Source organism: Schistocerca americana, chromosome 7, assembly GCF_021461395.2.
Source record: "Schistocerca americana isolate TAMUIC-IGC-003095 chromosome 7, iqSchAmer2.1, whole genome shotgun sequence".
Lineage (NCBI taxonomy): Eukaryota > Metazoa > Arthropoda > Insecta > Orthoptera > Acrididae > Schistocerca > Schistocerca americana.
In genome coordinates this window covers 178,190,486-178,211,745 of record NC_060125.1, presented here as the reverse complement: position 1 = coordinate 178,211,745, position 21,260 = coordinate 178,190,486, and the positions used below count along the sequence as shown (strand labels likewise).

General features: G+C 43.3%; 1 protein-coding gene across 1 annotated transcript in view; it reads left to right on the top strand.

The window, feature by feature from the left end:
* The first annotated feature begins 15,670 nt into the window (after window positions 1-15,670).
* LOC124622828 overlaps window positions 15,671-21,260 on the top strand; it is a 96,882-nt gene continuing 91,292 nt past the window's right edge. Inside the window, exon 1 of the mRNA XM_047148620.1 lies at window positions 15,671-15,781. Coding sequence (XP_047004576.1) covers window positions 15,671-15,781 — 111 coding nt within the window. The remainder of the gene's footprint in view (window positions 15,782-21,260) is intronic.

Here is a 21,260-nt window from a genome sequence, read left to right as displayed (position 1 = left end):
TCTTTTCACCGCCTTCTCCGGTCTTGCATTCTTCGTCTTCGTTTCGGCGCTTGTGGTTACGCCAGAACAAACGGTATTCATTCAGAAACATTAAACTCAATTTTTTCAAGAGGGTGTTCACCCCCCTTGCCCGCAACTCGTGGTCGTGCGGTAGCGTTCTCGCTTCCCACGCCCGGGTTCCCGGCTTCGATTCCCGGCGGGGTCAGGGATTTTCTCTACCTCGTGATGGCTGGGTATTGTGTGATGTCCTTAGGTTAGTTACGTTTAAGTAGTTCTAAGTTCTAGGGGACTGATGACCATAGATGTTACGTCCCATAGTGCTCAGAGCCATTTTTGTTCACCCCCTTAACGGCCATATGGGCACGTATAAAAAATACTGTCTTTTATTTCTCTCTACACTAAAAGATATTCAAAGGTGATTCAAATCGAAGTATATTCCTTGGGTTGGTTTACTTGTAAGTGAACTAGTTTGAGAGTTCGTTTGGTTAGCGGGTTAGGTGCTGCTAAACCGTGCACAATCTGAGAGTGCCTGCCCAAAGGCGTGCAGGACAGAGCCAGCTGTTACGTGCTGCTGAGCGGGCGCGCACGGGCTGTCCGTTAATTAGGCGTGTTAGCCTAATTAGGCGGTCGCCGCTAGCTGCGCGACGCATCCACGCGACTCAGCCACGGCGCCGGTCAGCGTATCTAGTACGGCGACTGGGACCACCGCAGCTCCACTGCACACTGACCCTTGATCAACGACCGGATGCCTGGCGGTGGTACACACTGGGGTGACAAAAGTCACGGCGTGCCTCCTAATATCGTGTTGGGCCGCCTTTTGATCGGCGTAGTGCAGCAACGCGACGTGGCAAGAACTCAGCAAATCTTTGGATGTACCCTGCACAGACACTGAGCTGAGCTGTGCTGCCACTATATCCATCCATAGTTGTGAAAGTGTTGCCGGTGATGGATTTTGTGCACCAACTGCCCTCTCGATTTTATGGGACTCATGTAGCGATATCTGGATGGCAAATCAGACGCTCAAATTATCTAGAATATTCTTCAAATCTATAGCGAACAATCGTAGTTCAGTGACACTGTCATCCACAAAAATTCCTTCGTTGTTTGGGAGCATGAAGTCCATGAAAGACTGCAAATGGGCTCCAAGTAGCCTAAGATAACGCGAGCGTCCGGTCTATTCCCTGTAAACACAGCCCACACCATTATAGTCACCACCAGTTTGAACAGTGCCTTCTTGACCCCTTCGTCTGGTCTGCATCACACTCGAACCCTACCACCAGCTCTTACCAACTGAAATTGGGACTCATCTGACATCGTCTAGGGCCCAACTGATATGGTCACGAGTCCAAGAGAGGCGCTGCAGGCGATGTCTGCTGTCGTAGCATATTAACGCCAAATTTCGTTATAGTGTCCTAACGGATACGTTCCTCGTACGTGTCGAATTGACTTCTGCGGTTATTTCAAGCAGTCTTGCTTGTCTGCTAGCACTGACAACTCTGCGCAAACGCCACTGCTCTTGGTCGTTAACTGAAGGCCTTCGACCACTACTTCTTCCATGGTGAGGGGTAATGTCTGAAATTTGCTATTCTTGACACGCTCTTGACACTGTGGCTCTCAGAATACTGAATTCCCTAACGGTTCTAAAAATGGAATGTCCCATGTTTCTAGCGTCAACCAGCATTCCGCGTTCAAAGTCCGTTCATTCACGTCGTACAGCTGTAATCACGTCGGAAACCTTTTCATCAGTTGCGGACAAATGAGAGCTCCGTCCATGCACTGCTCTTTTATACCTTGTGTACACGATCCTACCGCCATCGGTGTATCATCATACAGCTACCCCCTGAGTTCTGTCACCTCAGTCTATTGTGGTCTTAGGGTACGCGGATTACTAAAAGCAGAAGTGTACTTATGAAGATGGTACTGACAAAAGTTGTGTGGCTTCAAGCTGCGCGAAAATTTGATGGCACATCAGCTGTTTGTCATTACACAAAAACGGTTCAAATGGTTCAAATGGCTCTGAGCACTATGGGACTTAACATCTCACGTCATCAGTCCCCTAGACTTAGATCTACTTAAACCTAACTAACCTAAGGACATCACGCATATCCATGCCTGAGGCAGGATTCGAACCTGCGACCGTAGCAGCAGCGCGGTTCCGGACTGAAGCGCCTAGAACCGCTCAGCCACAACGGCCGGCTGTCATTATACTCCCAACACATTTTGGAAGGTATATTTGCTGGCACCATGACAAAGTACTTCACAGAACTCGAAAGTTTTAGCTCAACTGCGTTGACAATGTATTACTTGCCTGCACGATTGAAGTATACTTTGACTTCATTTCGTGATTTGAAGGTGGACGATCTCGGCTGGGACTTGTTATTTCTGTGAATTACTGTCTGACTCTACCACTAAATATTAGTTTCAAAACACTTTGTCGGTCTCCGTTACTGTCTCTAGTATGATGAATATATTAATGTTCCAGTCCTCATGAGGACGAGTAAATCTCGTTCGAGACTTCCCCAACATACAACCGTCGTCGCTGGAAACAGAAGCAGAGCTGCAAGTCAGAAGCCAACGAAGCTGACTAGACTAGCTAGTCAAATAGTGATATGAAATGTATGGTATTTGAAGTTAAACAGCTATGTTTAACAGTGGTGGTTTTTGAGCAATTGATGATGGTGATTGGATCTACGATAATACGGGGAGGAACGTCCTCGTTACCGTCTTCATTCTGAAAACTGGTTCGATACATGTCTATCCTGTGAAAGTCAGTGCTTCCGAAAATAACTAAGGCAGCCCGTATTCAATTTTTCCATTTGAACCAGCCTACTGCCTCTCTCTACAATTTAACCTCTACTAACTCATTCACTCCCTTCACAAAAATTTCCTCATGTTTAAATTTCAATTCGAAGTGAGCACATATTTCTTTTTCAGCAATGATTTTCTTGCTTGCCAGTCTGCGTTCAATATCCTCTCTACTTCGGCCAAAGTCAGTTATTCTGCTGCTCGTCTTTTAGTGTCTCACCTAACCCCGCATCATCATCTGATACGATTCGACAACATTCCATTACTCTAGTTTTACTTTTGTTGATATTCACCTTACATCCTTCTTTAGACACTTCCCATTCCGTTCGGCTGCTGTACTAAGTCCTTGATATCTGAAAGTATTAACATTTCGTCGTCAAACCGCAAAGCTTTTTTTCTACTCTCCCTAAACTTTAATTCCTTTTCCAAATTGCTATTTGCTTTCCTTCGCAGTTTGCAATGTGCAGCCTTTATAACATCCGAGATAGGTAGTGTACAATCTTACCTCACTCCGTTCTCAGCCAACGTGTATGCCGTCAAAAGATTACGGTGGGATCTTTTAAATACCATGTCAGTGATCAACATAGATCAAAACAGGTCGTGATAAAATATATTTCATACAGTTGCGTTTTCAAAACGACTTTCTACGGAGACTTAACACTATTAATGATACTGAGGGTTGATCTTTGTTCCTTTCCCTTGACGTATGTCAGCAATTATCATTTTATGATTAGGTGGTGTAAAGAAAGGACACGAAACAACATTATACAGGAGATGGAGAAAAATACGTAAATACCAAAAACAACACATTTCCATGCCTAATACGGTGTAGGAAAATAGCTGGCATTCAAAACAGCTTCCTGTCTTCCCAAGGTTTCCAGGGGAATCTTATACCAGTCTTCCTGAAAAATAGTGACAGGTTAAGGAAGGGATGATGGATATTGATAGTGATCAATCACCCTTCTCTCTAAAGTAGAGCACGAAGGCTCAGTAATATTGAGATCTGGCCAAGGAAGATATGAAGTTCCTCTTCGTGCTCACAAAACCAGTCCTGAACAATGCGAGCTGTGTGAACAGGGGCCATGTCGTCTTGTAATACCGCATCACCATTGGGCGACAAATATAGTACCACTGGATGGACCTGATCAGCTAAAAGGGTCACATATTTAATGGCAGTAATACGATCCCTGGGGCCCATAGAATACCACGAGATGGCCGCTCAAATCATCACCAAGCTCTCGCCATCTTTCACTTTTGGGATATAAACACCGCCGGAAGTTGTGATGTGCAACAAGACTCTTCCAACCAAATGACTTTGTTCCATCGCCCAGTCCAGGTTTAAGTTTTCCTGTTACGGGACTTTGCATCGCTGATGAGTGGTTTTGAAATTACAGTTCGCCTGTATTGTTAGGCTTTGGGAGGGCGATATTTATTTCTGCGGTGACTCTTGCGGATGAGGTTCTCCTATTTTTTATCACATTTCTCCTCAATGACAGTCTGTTACAATCACCCAACACAAACTTTCGTCGGCGTTGTTACTTAGCGGATGAAGTTTCTCCGCTTTTCGTGTATGCGGTATAAATCTTCGATTTGGTGCCTACTGAAACACAAAACATCTCGGCTACCTTTGTTATGGAAGCACGCACCATACAAGCACCAACAATTAGCCCAAGTTCTAATGCACTCCTCTCCGATATATGCACCCATAATTACACAGAGTCCGCAGCTCGTGGTCTTAAGTTAGCGTTCTCGCTACCCGCGCACGGGGGGCCGAGTTCGATTCCCGGCGGAGTCGGGGATTTTTCCTGCCTCGAGATGACTGGCTGTTGTAGTGCCATCATCATCATCATCATCATCATTCATCCCCATTACGGTCGGAGGAAGGCAATGGCAAACCCCCTCCGCTAGGACTTTGCATAGTACAGCAGTGCGGGTCTCCCGCATTGCCCCTACGCTCCTCGGAGTATGGGACCTCATCATCATCAGTTACACAGAAAGCAGTTTTTCACGATTAACACTTGCAACGTATTGTGGACATTGTACCGATGCCGTTCGTAGTTAAATACAACAGCGAAACCTTCAGGTTTGGTTAGCATCTGCATTTATGTTCAAGGATGTATTTCTCGAGGTATTTCCATATTTTTAGCCAGCCCCCGTATTTCATGGAACATGAAGTCAAGCAATAGATGAGTCAACAAAGCACTTGTAACAATAAAATCAAACAGCTGCTGAAAGACAATGAACTCAGCACAATCAATTGACTGCAAATTCTTGACATGTGAGCGGTATGAAGCCAATGCCACCGGTACGGAGTATGTTGGTAAGCATGAGGAAAATGTTACGCGTCGCTACAGGACGGAATAACAGCACCCCGAGATATCGTCTCAATGGTTAATAGCTATGTAGTGCGGTTGCAGACTAAAGCCTCATGAAAGTCGTAATTATACAAACAAAAACATAAAGGTCCACGTATACTCAAAAAGCATATCCAAAGTAATGTTATATAATACCAAAAGGAAATACGCTGTGGTACGCCAATGTAGTGAAGACAAAACGTTGACATACAAACATACATAGTTTTTGTTCGCACGATACTGCATGCCAGCTGTCACTCGGTCTTCATCCAGGTCACGTATTTTCTTGAAATGGGAGTTTTAGGAAGATATTTTCTTGCATTGTGCCAATTTTGAGTGGTAACTATTTGATACAGTCATCTGTAGGTTGATTCAATGTTACAGTAAATACATCGCTGTTCCATATCCGTTATTTACACCATAGATTCTGAAGATCGTGATTACTGAAACGCTTCACATCTATGTAATATAAACAGTTTCGCTCAAGGCTATCTCTATCACTGAGTGCTGAAAAAAGTATGGTCACATACGTCTGCAAAGAAATTTTAGCTTGTGACTCAGCAACGTGTTTTTCTCGCTCGAAACTGATTTCATGTATCTCAAGACTAAGTACGACGAGGATGTTGATGGCACAGAGAATGAAACAGAACCGCTTAAAGTTGATGACTCATCAACTATGGATAATAGAAGTTCGTGAGTGGTGAAAGGTTAAATTGGAGGAAAGGTTAAATGGGTATGCTGGTGCTGCAATCTTGATGTCTTTCTTGTAAGGTAGTCACAATGAATGTACTAAATGTATCGTGACTGCTATTACGGTCCTCTTACACAGTCAAATAAAAATTGCCATTGGCCGACACAACTCATCGTGGGGTAGAGTTTACGGAATGTGATATCTAAGAGGTATGGACGCTAATATAGTCATGGTTTCCGCAGAAATTCAGATATAACGGCTAATTTTTCTCCAACGTAACGGCACCAAACGCTCTACAAAGCGTACAAAAACTGCCACACCCTTTTCCAGAATACGTAAGGCAGCAGTTATGTAAGAAAGACAGTGCAACATTATTAGTGATGTGCAAAGTACCGATGATACATACGTTCCATAAATTTCGTCGAATTAGCGACGGCGTACTCTGTCCGAACAGGCCTTGAAAGGCCCAACGATACCGACCTGCCGCCGTGTCATCCTCAGCCCACAGGCGTCACTGGATGCGGATGTGGAGGGGCATGTGGGATGCATACCGCTCTTCCGGCTGTATGTCAGTTTACGAGACCAGAGCCGCTACTTCTCAATCAAGTAGCTCCTCAGTTTGCCTTACAAGGGCTGAGTGCACCCCGCTTGCCAACAGCGCTTGACAGACCGGATGGTCACCCATCCTAGTGCTAGCCCAGCCCGACAGCGCTGAACTTCGGTGACCTGACGGGAACTGTTGTTACCACTGCGGCGAGGCTGTTGGCGTAACGGCGTACGAATCAGTATTACGTAATGGTTACCCAAAATATTTGACCCAGTTTACTTCTTGGGGTCTATAATGCATAACGCCGTCACAATCAGAAAGCGTACGATAAAAATTGCCGATGTAGTGGTTACACCCAACGTAGCACCATATGCAAGCAGGACACACGATTAATGCTGGAGGAGAAATCTTCTCGTAAGGTTCTGGTCAATATCTCCTCGCAAACACCTCCGAGAAGTCAACCTCCTCCTTAAAATTCAAACACCTAGAAAAATTCTTGCGTATAGCACGCGATCTCCTGCCCTTATCTCTTGTTGTGATTGCCACGCATGGCAATTTACGTCAGAAAATGTTTGGTGAGCAAACACGCGAAACGTAGCACGAGAAATTGTCACGCCATCCACTACTGAACGCGTGTGTGTGCGTGGACGTACGCATGAATGACCTACGAAACTGAACGCTTTTCTTATGAAGCATAAAAACCAATTCGCCTCTTGTTATTTCATTTCTAATTAGCTGTTTTCATTGTTTTTTGACGACTGGAAATAAATTAATAATAGAGTAAACAGTTTTTACTCTCTATAACGAGATATTTAATAACCGACGTACCTAGTTCTATAGACACCAGGGAACAAAGAAGGGTGACACTTCTTCTGGTCAGTAAACACATTCGACGATACGAGATAGACGTTGTAATTCTGTAAGAGATGAAAACACCAGCCACATTGAACTTAATAAATTGATTCCAGTAATTGACATTTTCAGTAAGTGTGTTTGGCGGGATGCTAGTCCGCAGGCGCTACTACCAGTGCCCAATAATGACTGCAACATTTTTTTAAAGCTTTCTCAACCTCACACGCTTTGTGGCAGGTGGCTTGAAAAATAAAAGGACTGATAGACAATTGAATCAAACTGATCTGTCTTATTTAGATCAGGGACAGGGAATGGGGTAAGGATGGATTATAGCAACTCTGTTCTTACGAAAATTCTGGGATATAATCTGATACATATACGGAATGTATCATACCATAAATAACAACGAATACTGACATTGGTGGACACACACGATAAGAGAAGCAAGAACTTTCCTGTAACATGGGACAGCGAACGATCCGTTTGCGAGACATTTCTCAAAGTGAAAACATGCTGCCACTACGAAATATTTTCCCAGTTAGTAAAACTTTTTTTGAAATGCGAACCTTTCGTTTAAATCACCATCCAATTTAAGTAAAATTCGAGGTAAACCCACACACTGCTTATGAGTCACAGCATCAGCCATTTCAGTACCCCACACCAATGTCTCTAATACAGGCGCGCTAACCAAACTAAAAGAGCCCCGGGTGTATTATGTCGTGTGGTCAGTCTTCAACCCAAATGTCTCACACATACGGTCGTATCAGACCTGTTTCAATAAAACAACAAAATTCAGTTCCCAATAAAATGTGCCCTATAGTTAATTTCCTGTTGAAATGCCCCAGCAGATGTCTTTTGCATATTAGCGTATGGCAAATATTCGCAGAATTTCATACATCGATAATGAAAGAAGAAAGCTGTTTTTAAATCTAATCCGAGACTGACTCAGAATGTCACACGACTAAATTAATTACACAGAGCGAGGTGGCGTAGTACCCAGACTCATATCAGAGATGATGACAGTTCAACAGTTCAGATCACCATCTCCCGGGTTCGTTTCCCGGCGGGGTCAGGGAATTTCTCTGCCTCGTGATGACTGGGTGTTGTGTGATGTCTTTAGATTAGTTAAGTTTAAGTAGTTCTAAGTTCTAGGGGACTGATGACCATAGATGTTAAGTCCCATAGTGCTCAGAGCCATTTGAACCATTTCAGATCACCATCGAGCTATACTGATTTAGTTTTTCCGTGATTTCCCTAGGCCGATTAGGCGATTGCCTGCACGATGACTTCGAAACTGCGTGACAAATTTCATTCTCAAATTGTGCCCCACTTCTAACTTATCCCCCACCTTTTTAGCGGCGCATCAAATTCTAATATTCTGTCCTTGATTCAAAAGGATTACGTAGTTAGGCTATACTTCAAAACGTGACTCTAGACAACAATGATATAGCTGGCCTGCATCCAAAAAACGATTTTTTTCGTTCATTTTAGGGTAAGTGTGTATCATAATCGCACTATACAGGGTGACATGAAGTCTTTCCGTGATTACAAAAATTTGTTTCTAAGGAATTGCGCTACATACAGCGTAGCGGTTTGTTGCAAATGGTAGCTTAATTCAAAAAAATCTATGTGCTCCATTTGTTGCCCCTAGAACGTAGAGGCGACACTAAATGTCTCTCCATGTCTTTGCCAAAATCTCCCCCGTCACCGCCTCTACCGTATCTCGTATTCGTGCCGTAAGAGTTTCGCACATCACAAATTGGTGAGCTGAACGCTTTAGACTTAACGTAATGCCACAACAAAGGCGTGAATGTATTTCTGTCGAACGTATTGACTATGTTGTTGGACCGTCCGAAAAGGTTTCGTCCAAGAACTGGCAAACAAATAGTGTCCAGTTGGGCGTCGCTTCATCCTGTTGGAACACTACCCACTGTTTAAATTCCTGTAAGTGATGCGGCCAGCGCACATGTAGAGCTGTATTCATAAAAACTCCATGTGTTATCATTTGAAACAAACTACATAGCTGTATCTAGCATAATTCCTCAGTCACAGATTTTTGTAATAACGGAAAGACTTTATGTTCACCCTATACTTCGTCCACATTGACAACACATTTTCAGAGTGAAAATTCAAATCAATATGAGCTAGCAGTTGCAGTATACAGGGTGAAAAGTATTTAAACCGGCAAACTCTGGGAGATTGTAGGGGACATAAAAACAAATATTTTTCCATAATGTCATTTTTTTCCTACGAGGAGTATTTAAAACGGTGGAGGAGGATTTCTCTGGCGGCAAATTAATTATACCAACAAACACTTTACCATTTTTTTTATGACCAAGAGACAACACATTAACACAACCCAATTTCAATTACAGTAGATTTTCAAAAATTCCTCCATTGACACGTAAACAAAGGTTACACCGTCGGAGCATGTTCTGTCTGACACGGGCAAAAACCCTAGGAGTATCCTGAATTGTTCCTGCTGCTGCTACTATCCGGGCAACCAGATCCTCTTCTGATGCAACAGGAGTTGCGTAAACAAGGTTGTGCATCTCTCCCCATACAAAAAATTCCAGAGGGGACATATCGGGGGATCGAGCAGGCCATGGTACAGGACCACCTCTGCCAATCCACGTTTCTGGGAACCGTCGGTCCAGGAATCGACGCATACGACGACTGAAATGTGCCGGGGCCCCGTCATGTTGGATCCATATGCGTTGTCTTGTATGGAGCGGGAAGTCTTCCAGAAATTCTGGCAATGCACTTGCGAGAAAATTGTAATAGTGCCTGCCATTTAATGAGCTAGATAGCAGATACGGCCCAGTTAAACAGTCCCCAACAACACCGACCCACAAATTAACGAAGAACCGCACTTGATGGGCGCTAGTAACTGTGGTATGTGCGTTATCATCACTCCAAACATGCGAATTGTGCATGTTGAAGACTCCATCACGCCCGAACGTTGCTTCATTGGTAAACAACGCAGAGGATGGAATTGTAGGATGCATTTCACACTGTTGCAGGTACTGCGAAAACTGTGCTCTGGGTGGATAATCAACTGGATCCAGGTTGTGGACACGCTGTAAGTGAAATTGAAGAAACAATTGCTCTCGAAGGACTGTTCTCACATTCGTCTGATCCGTCCCAAGTTACGTGCAGTTGCACGAGTGCTGATTGAGGGATCCCGCTCCACATGCTGCAAGACAGCTTCCTCAAATTGCAGCGTTCTTACCGTGCGACGGCGTCCCTGTCCAGGTAATCTGCTAAACGCATACGTTGGTACACAGCTAAACGCATACGTTGGTACACAGCAGCAAAGGTCGTATGTGCGGAATACGGCGATTAGGATATTTTGTTGATAAACCCGCTGTGCAGCTCGTCCGTTGTGGTGCGCTACGTAGTACGCACCAACCATATCAATGTCCTCCTTCCAGGTGTATCGCTCCATTAGTAAACAGAGACAATGCACAGCAGACAATGGACAGCAGTTGCCTATACAAGTGAAGAGCGTAATATGCCGTGTAACAACTGATAAGCGTAATACGGCATCCACCGGTTTAAATAATCCTCATAGGAAAAAATGACATTAGGGGAAAATATTTGTTTTGATGTCCCCTACCATCTCCCAGAGTTCGTCGGTTAAATACTTTTCACCCTGTATTTTGTATTATATGGCTAAATAATTGTTACCAAGGGTATAGTGCTATACATTCCAGTTATTAGAAAAATGGGAAGGATCTAGGAAAAACTAGACTTAAAAAACGTTTCTTTGAATCCATTTCGTGGCATGATGACCTAATTGAGGTACGTTTCAGGACCAGAGTTCCCCTCTATCTATGCATACTAAATAGACTCGTTTAGGCTGGTAAAGAGAAACGTTGAGTTGTGGTCTTGACAAGAATGTGATGAGTTAGTGCGCCACCGTTGTCTGTGCTTTGACGCGAAGCTATCTGTGTACGAGTAAACGTGCTGGCAGAGAGGGGGATACACGCGGTCTATTGCTGACAGGTGAAGACGAACATCTGGAGCCTCTACAGCGAGACAAAGAATTTTATTGCTGCAGAGAGCGGGTCGGGTCAGGACGAAGCTATCGACTGCCAGTCTCTTTGAGCTCAAAAGGACCCCCAGCGAGGAGGATTTAATCCCGGCACTTGGCTGCTGCGCCGATGAGAACTCTTTCGTGCCGGCTACGCGCTCCGCTAGTTCAGTCTGCGTGGCAGCTTATCACGGGGCCAACTGGAGCCTTTGATCTTCCGGGGCTGCGTCTTCCTCGGCCCACGTGCCTCGCCCGGGCTCTCCGAGCCGCGGTGCCACGCCGTCCACGTCTGTTAACACAAAGACTGCGCCGTATTGCCTCTTAACCCTGGCATGGGTACGGAATAGGAAAACCTCCAATGTCTACATCTAACATCTACATCCACATTTATACTCCGCAAGCCACCCAACGGTGTGTGGCGGAGGGCACTTCACGTGCCACTGTCATTACCTCCCTTTCCTGTTCCAGTCGCGTATGGTTCGCGGGAAGAACGACTGCCGGAAAGCCTGCGCTCGAATCTCTCTAATTTTACATTCGTGATCTCCTTGGGAGATATAAGTAGGGGGAAGCAATATATTCGATACCTCATTCAGAAACGCACCCTCTCGAAACCTGGCGAGGAAGCTACACCGCGATGCAGAGCGCCTCTCTTGCAGAGTCTGCCACTTCAGTTTGCTAAACATCTCCGTAACGCTATCACGCTTACCAAATAACCCTGTGACGAAACGAGCAGCTCTTCTTTGGATCTTCTCTGTCAACCCGACCTGGTACGGATCCCACACTGATGAGCAATACTCAAGTATAGGTCAAACGAGTGTTTTTTTAAGCCACCTCCTTTGTTGATGGACTACATTTTCTAAGGACTCTCCCAATGAATCTCAACCTGGCAGCCGCCTTACCAAAAATTAATTTTCTATGATCATTCCCCTTCAAATCTTTCCGTACGCATACTCCCAGACATTTTACACAAGTAACTGCTACCAGTGTTTGTTCCGCTATCATATAATCATGCAATAAAGGATCCTTCTTTCTATGTATTCGCAATACATTACATTTGTCTATGTTAAGGGTCAGTTGCGACCTCCGCACCAAGTGCCTATCCGCTGCAGATCTTCCTGCATTTCGCTACAATTTTCTAATGCTGCAACTTCTCTGTATACTACAGCATCATCCGCGCAAAGCCGCATGGAACTTCCGACACTATCTACTAGGTCATTTATATATATATATATTGTGAAAAGCAGTGGTCCCATAACACTCCCCTGTGGCACGCCAGAGGTTACTTTAACGTCTGTAGACATCTCTCCACTGAGAACAACATGCTGTGTTCTGTCTGCTAAAAACTCTTCAATCCAGCCACACTGCTGGTCTGATATTCCGTAGGCTCTTACTTTATCAGGCGACATCGCGGAACTGTATCGAACGCCTTCTTGAAGGAAAATGGCATCTACCTGGGAGCCTGTATCTAATAGTTTCTGGGTCTCATGAGTAAATAAAGCGAGTTGGCTCTCACACGATCACTGTTTCCGGAATCCATGTTGATTCCTACAGAGTAGGTTCTGAATTTCCAGAAATGACATGATACGCGAGTAAAAAACATGTTCTAAAGTCCTGCAACAGATCGATGTCAGAGATATAGGCCTATAGTTTTGCGCATCTGATCGACGACCCTTCTTGAAAACTGGAACTACCTGTGCTCTTTTCCAATCATTTGGAACCATCCGTTCTTCTAAAGACTTACGGTACACGGCTGTTAGAATGGGGGCAAGTTCTTTCGCGTACTCTGTGTAGAATCGAATTGGTATCCCGTCAGGTCCAGTGGACTTTCCTCTGTTGAGTGATTTCAGTTGCTTTTCTATTCCTTGGACACTTATTTCGATGTCAGCCATTTTTTCGTTCGTGCGAGGGTTTAGAGAAGGAACTGCATTGCGGTCTTCCTCTGTGAAACAGCTTTGGAAAAAGGTGTTTAGTATTTCAGCTTTACGCGTGTCATCTTCTGTTTCAATGCCATTATCATCCCAGAGTGTCTGGATATGCTGTTTCGATCCACTTACTGATTTAACATAAGACCAGAACTTCCTAGAATTTTCTGTCAAGTCGGTACATAGAATTTTACTTTCGAATTCACTGAACGCTTAACGCATAGCCCTCCTTACGCTAACTTTGACATCGTTTAGCTTCTCTTTGTCTGAGAGTTTTGGCTGCGTTTAAATTTGCAGTGAAGCTGCTTTCGCAGCAATTTCTTAACTTTGTTGTTGAACCACGGTGGGTTTTTCCCGTCCCTCACAGTTTTACTCGGCACGTACCTGTCTAAAACGCATTTTCTTATTGCCTTGAACTTTTTCCATAAACATTCAATATTGTCAGTGTCAGAACAGAAATTTCGTTTTGATCTGTTAGGTAGTCTGAAATCTGCGTCCTACTACTCTTGCTAAACAGATAAACCTTCCTCCCTTTTTTTATATTCCAATTTATTTCCATATTCAGGGATGCTGCAACGGCCTTATGCTCACTGACTCCCTTACAGATGTCTAACTCCCCTGTCAATAATTTTGCAAAGTATAATAGGCAGCAATGTATCGTTCTAGAAATGAAATTACGTACTACAATTCGACGTTGACATGCAGCTGTTTTGTGAAAGGAGAGGAAGATAAATTAGGTTGACTGAACAGGGATCGTTCTGATTATTCATAATCTCTTGTCGTAACAACTTTCGTTGCTTTCGTTGGGGATAATCAGAAACTGAGTATATTTCATGTATTTAATGACGCACTGTCTCTCACCCGTACAGTAAATCTTCCTTTTCAAACAGTAAAAAGAATTAGGGATCGAAATGTGGTAGATGTTTGCCATCTGATGGGATATAGTAGGAAACAAGATGAAAACAGACTTTTGTGAAATGTGACGTAGTTGTCGATTCGTAGAGGTCATAACTGAGAAATAATTCTTTTTTCTGTTATTATTCCAGTCATGGGTTCTATTTTTCAGGTGATCTCCTTTAATTGTGATCTATAGCCCAGATCATTGTTGGGAGACTTCCTAGGCTCCAATACGGTCTAAAGTGTGTTATAAATCACAGATGAAGTAGGTCATTCTAATAAAAAATCAAGCGGTATAATAAAAGAACAAAGAAAGGAAGACTGACACTGACTTCTCCTCTTTTATCCATACACGGTTCCGGAAACAGTTGATAACAACGTAAATGTGTCAGGCATCTCAGCACACCACCAAACAAATCACTAACAACAGAAGTGGCTAGGTAAAAATTTGTGGAAATTATAGGGCAAGACACACCCATAAAACGATATCTCCATTCTAAATATTCCACGATGTATTCCAGATCATAGTCCCTCTACTTCAGACTGGTAACACTCTTGTATTATTGCGAACTGTCATCTAGAACGATTATCCTTTTACAGAAACTAATATCCATTATACATTATGAACTAATCAGAGAACAATGGCATTACACCATTACGCTGACTGCCAAGTAAATGAAAATTTTCCCTGTGATGTTAGTCATGTTTTTTTTGCCATGCTCATTGTTTAAGTAATTTCTTTGAAATTTGGCTCGATTTTATGCAAAATAATTGTTCTGGAACCAGTTCACAGCAGCTGATAATAAAGGAAGCAAGTTTCAGAGCTAACAGGCACACAAAGGGCAGTGGAAATGTGATACCTGCAACTGCTCAAACAATGTACACATGAGGCTGGGTCGTGCAGAACATCTGTACATATTACATTAGGTTGCACAGCAGATAATTTTAGAGTTCATTCTCAGGCAGATCAAGTTACATAAATCCTCGGTCAATCTCAAAGCAGTGGTTAATCTCCTCCGTAATCGAATACATCGTCTTCTTCTTCTTCTTGCGCACTGACATATTTATTGAACTCTGGCTTTCATTCAGCAATAATGTTCTATTCGTAGTTGCATAAAATTTAATTTTTGTGCAGTTATTAATCCACATCATCATAATTTCGCTATCAGTACTTTCGACTGTATTGAGTATTTATATTGAAAGATCCCAATTCGCGTATTTGCTTTACACGATGTATTGATATTTAGAGGCCATCTTCACTTTCGTATATCATTAGTTTAAACCTGTTAAGAGTAATGCAGCTATAGCTGTTATTCTATTGTCACTATATTTTAAGACCACGTTCAAACCGCTAAACACCAAAGTTCCATCACTGTTCCACTATTTTAAGGCCAGCTCAACACGGAGAGAAAAAAGAAAAGAATAAACGAAGAGGAAGAAATTTCGAAGTATTGACTGTCTCCCTAAATTAAGAAACAAGGTGGGACGGATCCAGGCTAACTGCGAGGCTATTTTGCTACTATTGGCATATAAAGCTGTATTTAGTAGACTGTTTTAATGGTCACCATGGCAACAGTGCGCCACATGCCGACTGCAACGGCAGAATCGTGCGACGACGAAGCCGCAACTGCAGCCAGTGCTGTATGCGGCGGTAAACATCCGGCGGCGAGGCGTGTGGTATGTGGTGTGACTCAGACATTAAACCGATGCGTGGCGGACGGGTCGCTCCCAGCTTCGGGCACAGGCGGACATCGTGGACGCTCACCTACTGTGCCGTCGCGGTCGCTGGATAACATCTGAAGCACTTACGGTCTCGTAAATGAGATGAGGACGCGAGTACAAACAGGTAGGGATAGCAGTGTTGCATACGGCACTAGTGCATCTGCCGGTAACGTGGAGACATAATTCTAAAAGATACATAGCAGAAATGAGAACAGAATAATGGACGTATTATCATAGCCGAGTTACTTGCAAAGCCAACACTCATCACGGAAGGTTATATGCCTACGAGCCCCGCAGTCATTGAAGAGATTGCAAGAATGTAGGATGAGATAAAATAAATCGTTCAGTTTATTATGGGCGACTAAAATGTAATTGGATTGTAAAAAACAAAGAAAGAATGGAATATGCACTAGGGCAAAGAAGTTGGCACAGAGCATAATTTGATCATCGCTAAATTTTGTTTAAGAATAATGAAAGACGATTGAGTACATGGAAGGAAGCTAGAGAGAACGGATGAATTCAGACATATAATATTATCCGTGAGACAGAAATTTAGAAACCAGATTTTAAATAATTTATTCGTTACACACTGCAGTTTAAAAGTGAAGAAATTGTGAGAATATATGAAATTAACGACGTGGGACCTGGATAAATTGAAAGAACCAGAGGTTACTGAAACTTTCAAAGGGAGCATTAGGCAACGACAAACTGAAGCATGGGGAGGGAATACAGTAGAAGGCCAATGGGTAGTTGAGAGAGATGAAATAATACTCGCCTGCATAGCTGTGTAACGAGGGTAACGCAGTGGCAAGATATAGGGCATCCAGCCACCCCTTAAATTAACCATCCCATATATGTTCATAACCATACCCATCCTGCGTAGATGTGGGAAAAAGACAGAGTCAAAAGAAGGTAGCTAATACAGCGAAGGCAGTTTAGGAATAACTAGGCAACAAGAAAGGACACAGTAGAATACCTTCCATAACACAACAGACACATGTGATGGAGGAAAAGCCATAAAAATAAAGGAGGTGAAGTGATACAAGAGCAAGGAATCTGGAAGAAGAGACCAACATCAGAATTATATAAATACACAGCAAAGATTACGGATACAATAAAGAAAAGAAGAATGCAGTTCTACGGACATATCCACAGGATGAATGAAAACAGAATTTCAAAGCGAATTCTTAGTCATCATCTCAGGCAGGGGAAAAACAAAATGGATAAAAGGTTGAAGAGGACCTACAGTAAACGATGCAGAAAATAGAACTGGAGTCAGGAACATCATCAAAAAACCTAAATTTGACACTACAACACAGAAGAGACCAGGATGCAAATGGACAGCAGAGCGAAAGAAACAACACAGTGAACACATGAAGAAAATTTGAGCTCAGAAAAAAACCTTAAACAATCATCATAAAGGAATTCAAGTTCAAACGCTCTCTTTAAATGGGAATAATCGAAAATAGTAGTAATAAAGGAAGTGAAGCAGATAGGAGGGAATACAAAAATCTAAAAAATTAGATTGTAAAGAAGTACAAAACATCAAATCAGGAGTGGCTACACAGAAATGCAAAGCTATAAAAACATACATGACTATGGGACTGTGAGTCGCCGCCTGCGTTAATGTTGCAGAGAACTTTGGACAACAGAAAAACAGCCGTATGAAAAAGTACTCAGATGACAAGCCGGTACCAAGCATATAACAGAAGCTGAAACACGGAGGGAATGTATAGAAAGAAACAAACTTGAAGACAGTACTACGGGAATGTAAGAGGAAATGCACCATTCTGAGATGGAAAACACTGTGCTGCTAGAGGAATTTGAGGAGCATTGAAACAAAGCTCCCGGAGCAGACAATATTATCTCACAATTTTTGAGATCGTTAGGAGTACGTACCATAACCAAAGTATTCCGTGTGACAGGCAAGTAATATGAGACAGAGCACGTACCCTCAGACTTGAAGAACAGTGTAATAATCAGAATTGCTGACACTTGTAGATGTTACCGGATCATCGATTTCGTAAGTTTTGGTGTAAAAATACTGACCCGCATTTTTTATAGTAATAGAAAGACTAGTACAAGCCAACCTTGGAGTGAGTAAGTTTAGAGAAATGTAGAATCACGTGAGGCAATACTGACCCAGCGACTTATCCTAGAAGAAGGACTGACGAAAGACAACCCCGTTACTTGTAGATTTAGAGATTTTACTCTTAGCAGAAACCAGATAGCAGTTGTAAGGGTCAAAGGACATGAAAGGAAGCAGTGGTTGAGCAGCTAGTCGTCTTCATGTAAGACGAATAGGTGGCGTCAACCGACGGACCGGAAATCGAACTGGATCTTTAAATTATGTCTAGCAGTGACCCATATCATTTAGGTAATCTGAGCTCGCCTATCTCATAACTTAAAAATGTCACTAGTGTTTCTCTCATATTATTTCCCAACACGACAACCTTTGATTAAATCTCCATGGATTCCATCCACATCCACCCCATAGCAGTCACGAACGACCAAAAAATAATCCTAGAAGGTGTAATGGTGTCAGGTTGTCCATTGTTTCCCTAATTTACGAGTAGCGGGATGGTTCCTTTAATGAAAGCAGCCGATTTCCTTCTCTGCTGCAGACTTGTGCTGCGTCATTAAAACCAGCTTGACGCGACCTTTAAACCTTAATTTTATTTCCTTCTTGTAGTGTGCTTCGGATGATTTGCGTACTGCTCACGCTTTGGTCTACTGTAAACGTCACTATATGCTAAGTGCGTTGAGCTGTAGATTTATTGCACCATTACACACGCCCATCATGATATATGAGACATTATAATTTCCGTACTCAATCAATAAACAATATGTATCACAAAGGGCAAACAGAATGGAGTTTAAAAAATTACAATTGCGCCTCAACTCCGCTATGACAAACTGTGTGCATAATGAAGGCCGAACAATTTTACCAATGTAAGAAATAGAAAAAAATACTAGCATAAAATTAACGAAAATGCCTTGAAGGAAATGTTTATGAGAAGAACACGACGGGTCCGCAAGGGAGGAGGCAACACAATACTCAACTCAGGTGCACCAAAACAAACAACGGACACCAGGCCGCGCCAGCAACGGACAAGAAAGGCACGCAACTACTCTCTCCGTTGCGGTTCCGCGCGTTCCACCCGAGCAATAGCTACCTGAAACATTTTAATACTTGGAACAGTACACCAGTGATCAGAAAATTTAAAAAAACAGTATAATGACATAAAATTAATTTATGAAAATCACATCATATGACTATGAGCTTAAGGTCTTCCGGTAATAGATTAAATTTCTCTGTACCCAAGTTACACTTACCGCAACAAGAATTATATCATTTAAGTGATACTGTTATTTTAAAATAACAGAGTTCGAACAAACCTTTCCGCCAATCCATTGGAAGGAGGGTGTACAAAGCAGTGCCGATCTCTAAACAAAAATTATTCTGCTCTGCTGAGATGAACTGAGGACTCTTATCTGCTAGAATCGTTTCTGGGAGATCTTAAATCGAAAAGACGCAACGTTAGGCCTGGATGGTTTTCGTTGATGACATTGACTTCAACAGTGAAAAATATGGAAACCTGCAGCCGGATATCAGGATATCACGATCATCCAAGAGTTGCCCAGAACGGAACCTGCAAAATCTGAATGATTGTGAAACCACGGGGATATCGTGTCAAACCAAGGAAAACACAAACCTAGTGCTGCTACATCCTAGCTTTGCCATGTCATGCATACCTCAGCCATGCATTATATATCTTTGACAATATACCTCCAAAAGACGTGTCGACTAGTCAACCGTTTGGTGAGAACCATACCCCAACAGCCTTCGTGAAATAATGTCAAGACGTGGCTTGTGGACTGAGCACTCTGATGTGGTTGCTATCTCCTTCAAACAGGAGGTCTCATGTGGGAGTGGGCAGCTCATGTCTGCAAGTCCATTCTTCATGAACAGCTTGACTTCTTAAAAGACCGGATTCTCAAGTGACCCACAGGCGATTACTGTGGCCTCTTTGGGCGTGCTGACCAAAGTGATGTGAAAGATATAGAAGACAACGCAGTCTGTGGGTGCGCCATTCTGTACGTCGTCTTTCTGCTGTAAGCGTGTGCTGTTCACAACGTGCAAGTGTGCTGTAGACAACATGGTTTATTCCTTAGAACAGAGGATTTTTCTGGTGTTGGAATTCCACCGCCTAGAACACAGTGTTGTTGCAACAAGACGAAGTTTTCAACGGAGGTTTAATGTAACCAAAGGACCGAAAAGCGATACAATAAAGGATCTGTTTGAAAAATTTCAACGGACTGGGAACGTGACGGATGAACGTGCTGGAAAGGTAGGGCGACCGCGCACGGCAACCACAGAGGGCAACGCGCAGCTAGTGCAGCAGGTGATCCAACAGCGGCCTCGGGTTTCCGTTCGCCATGTTGCAGCTGCGGTCCAAATGACGCCAACGTCCACGTATCGTCTCATGCGCCAGAGTTTACACCTCTATCCATACAAAATTCAAACGCGGCAACCCCTCAGCGCCGCTACCATTGCTGCACGAGAGACATTCGCTAACGATATAGTGCACAGGATTGGTGACGGCGATATGCATGTGGGCAGCATTTGGTTTACTGACGAAGCTTATTTTTACCTGGACGGCTTCGTCAATAAACAGAACTGGCGCATATGGGGAACCGAAAAGCCCCATGTTGCAGTCCCATCGTCCCTGCATCCTCAAAAAGTACTGGTCTGGGCCGCCATTTCTTCCAAAGGAATCATTGGCCCATTTTTCAGATCCGAAACGATTACTGCATCACGCTATCTGGACATTCTTCGTGAATTTGTGGCGGTACAAACTGCCTTAGACGACACTGCGAACACCTCGTGGTTTATGCAAGATGGTGCCCGGCCACATCGCACGGCCGACGTCTTTAATTTCCCGAATGAATATTTCGATGATCGTGTGATTGCTTTGGGCTATCCGAAACATACAGGAGGGGGCGTGGATTGGCCTCCCTATTCGCCAGACATGAACCCCTGTGACTTCTTTCTGTGGGGACACTTGAAAGAGCAGGTGTACCGCCAGAATCCAGAAACAATTGAACAGCTGAAGCAGTACATCTCATCTGCATGTGAAGCCATTCCGCCAGACACGTTGTCAAAGGTTTCGGGTAATTTCATTCAGAGACTACGCCATATTATTGCTACGCATGGTGGATATGTGGAAAATATCGTACTATAGAGTTTCCCAGACCGCAGCGCCATCTGTTGTTGAAAATTGTAACTACTGTAATTTCGAAAGTTTGTCTGCCTGAAAATGTACTGTTGTCCCAAGCATATTGCAACAAACGGTGTATTTCTATCGCTGCTCGTTTAGTTTTTATTGCCGTTTCAAATATACCGGTCATTTTTGAAACACCCTGTAGTTAG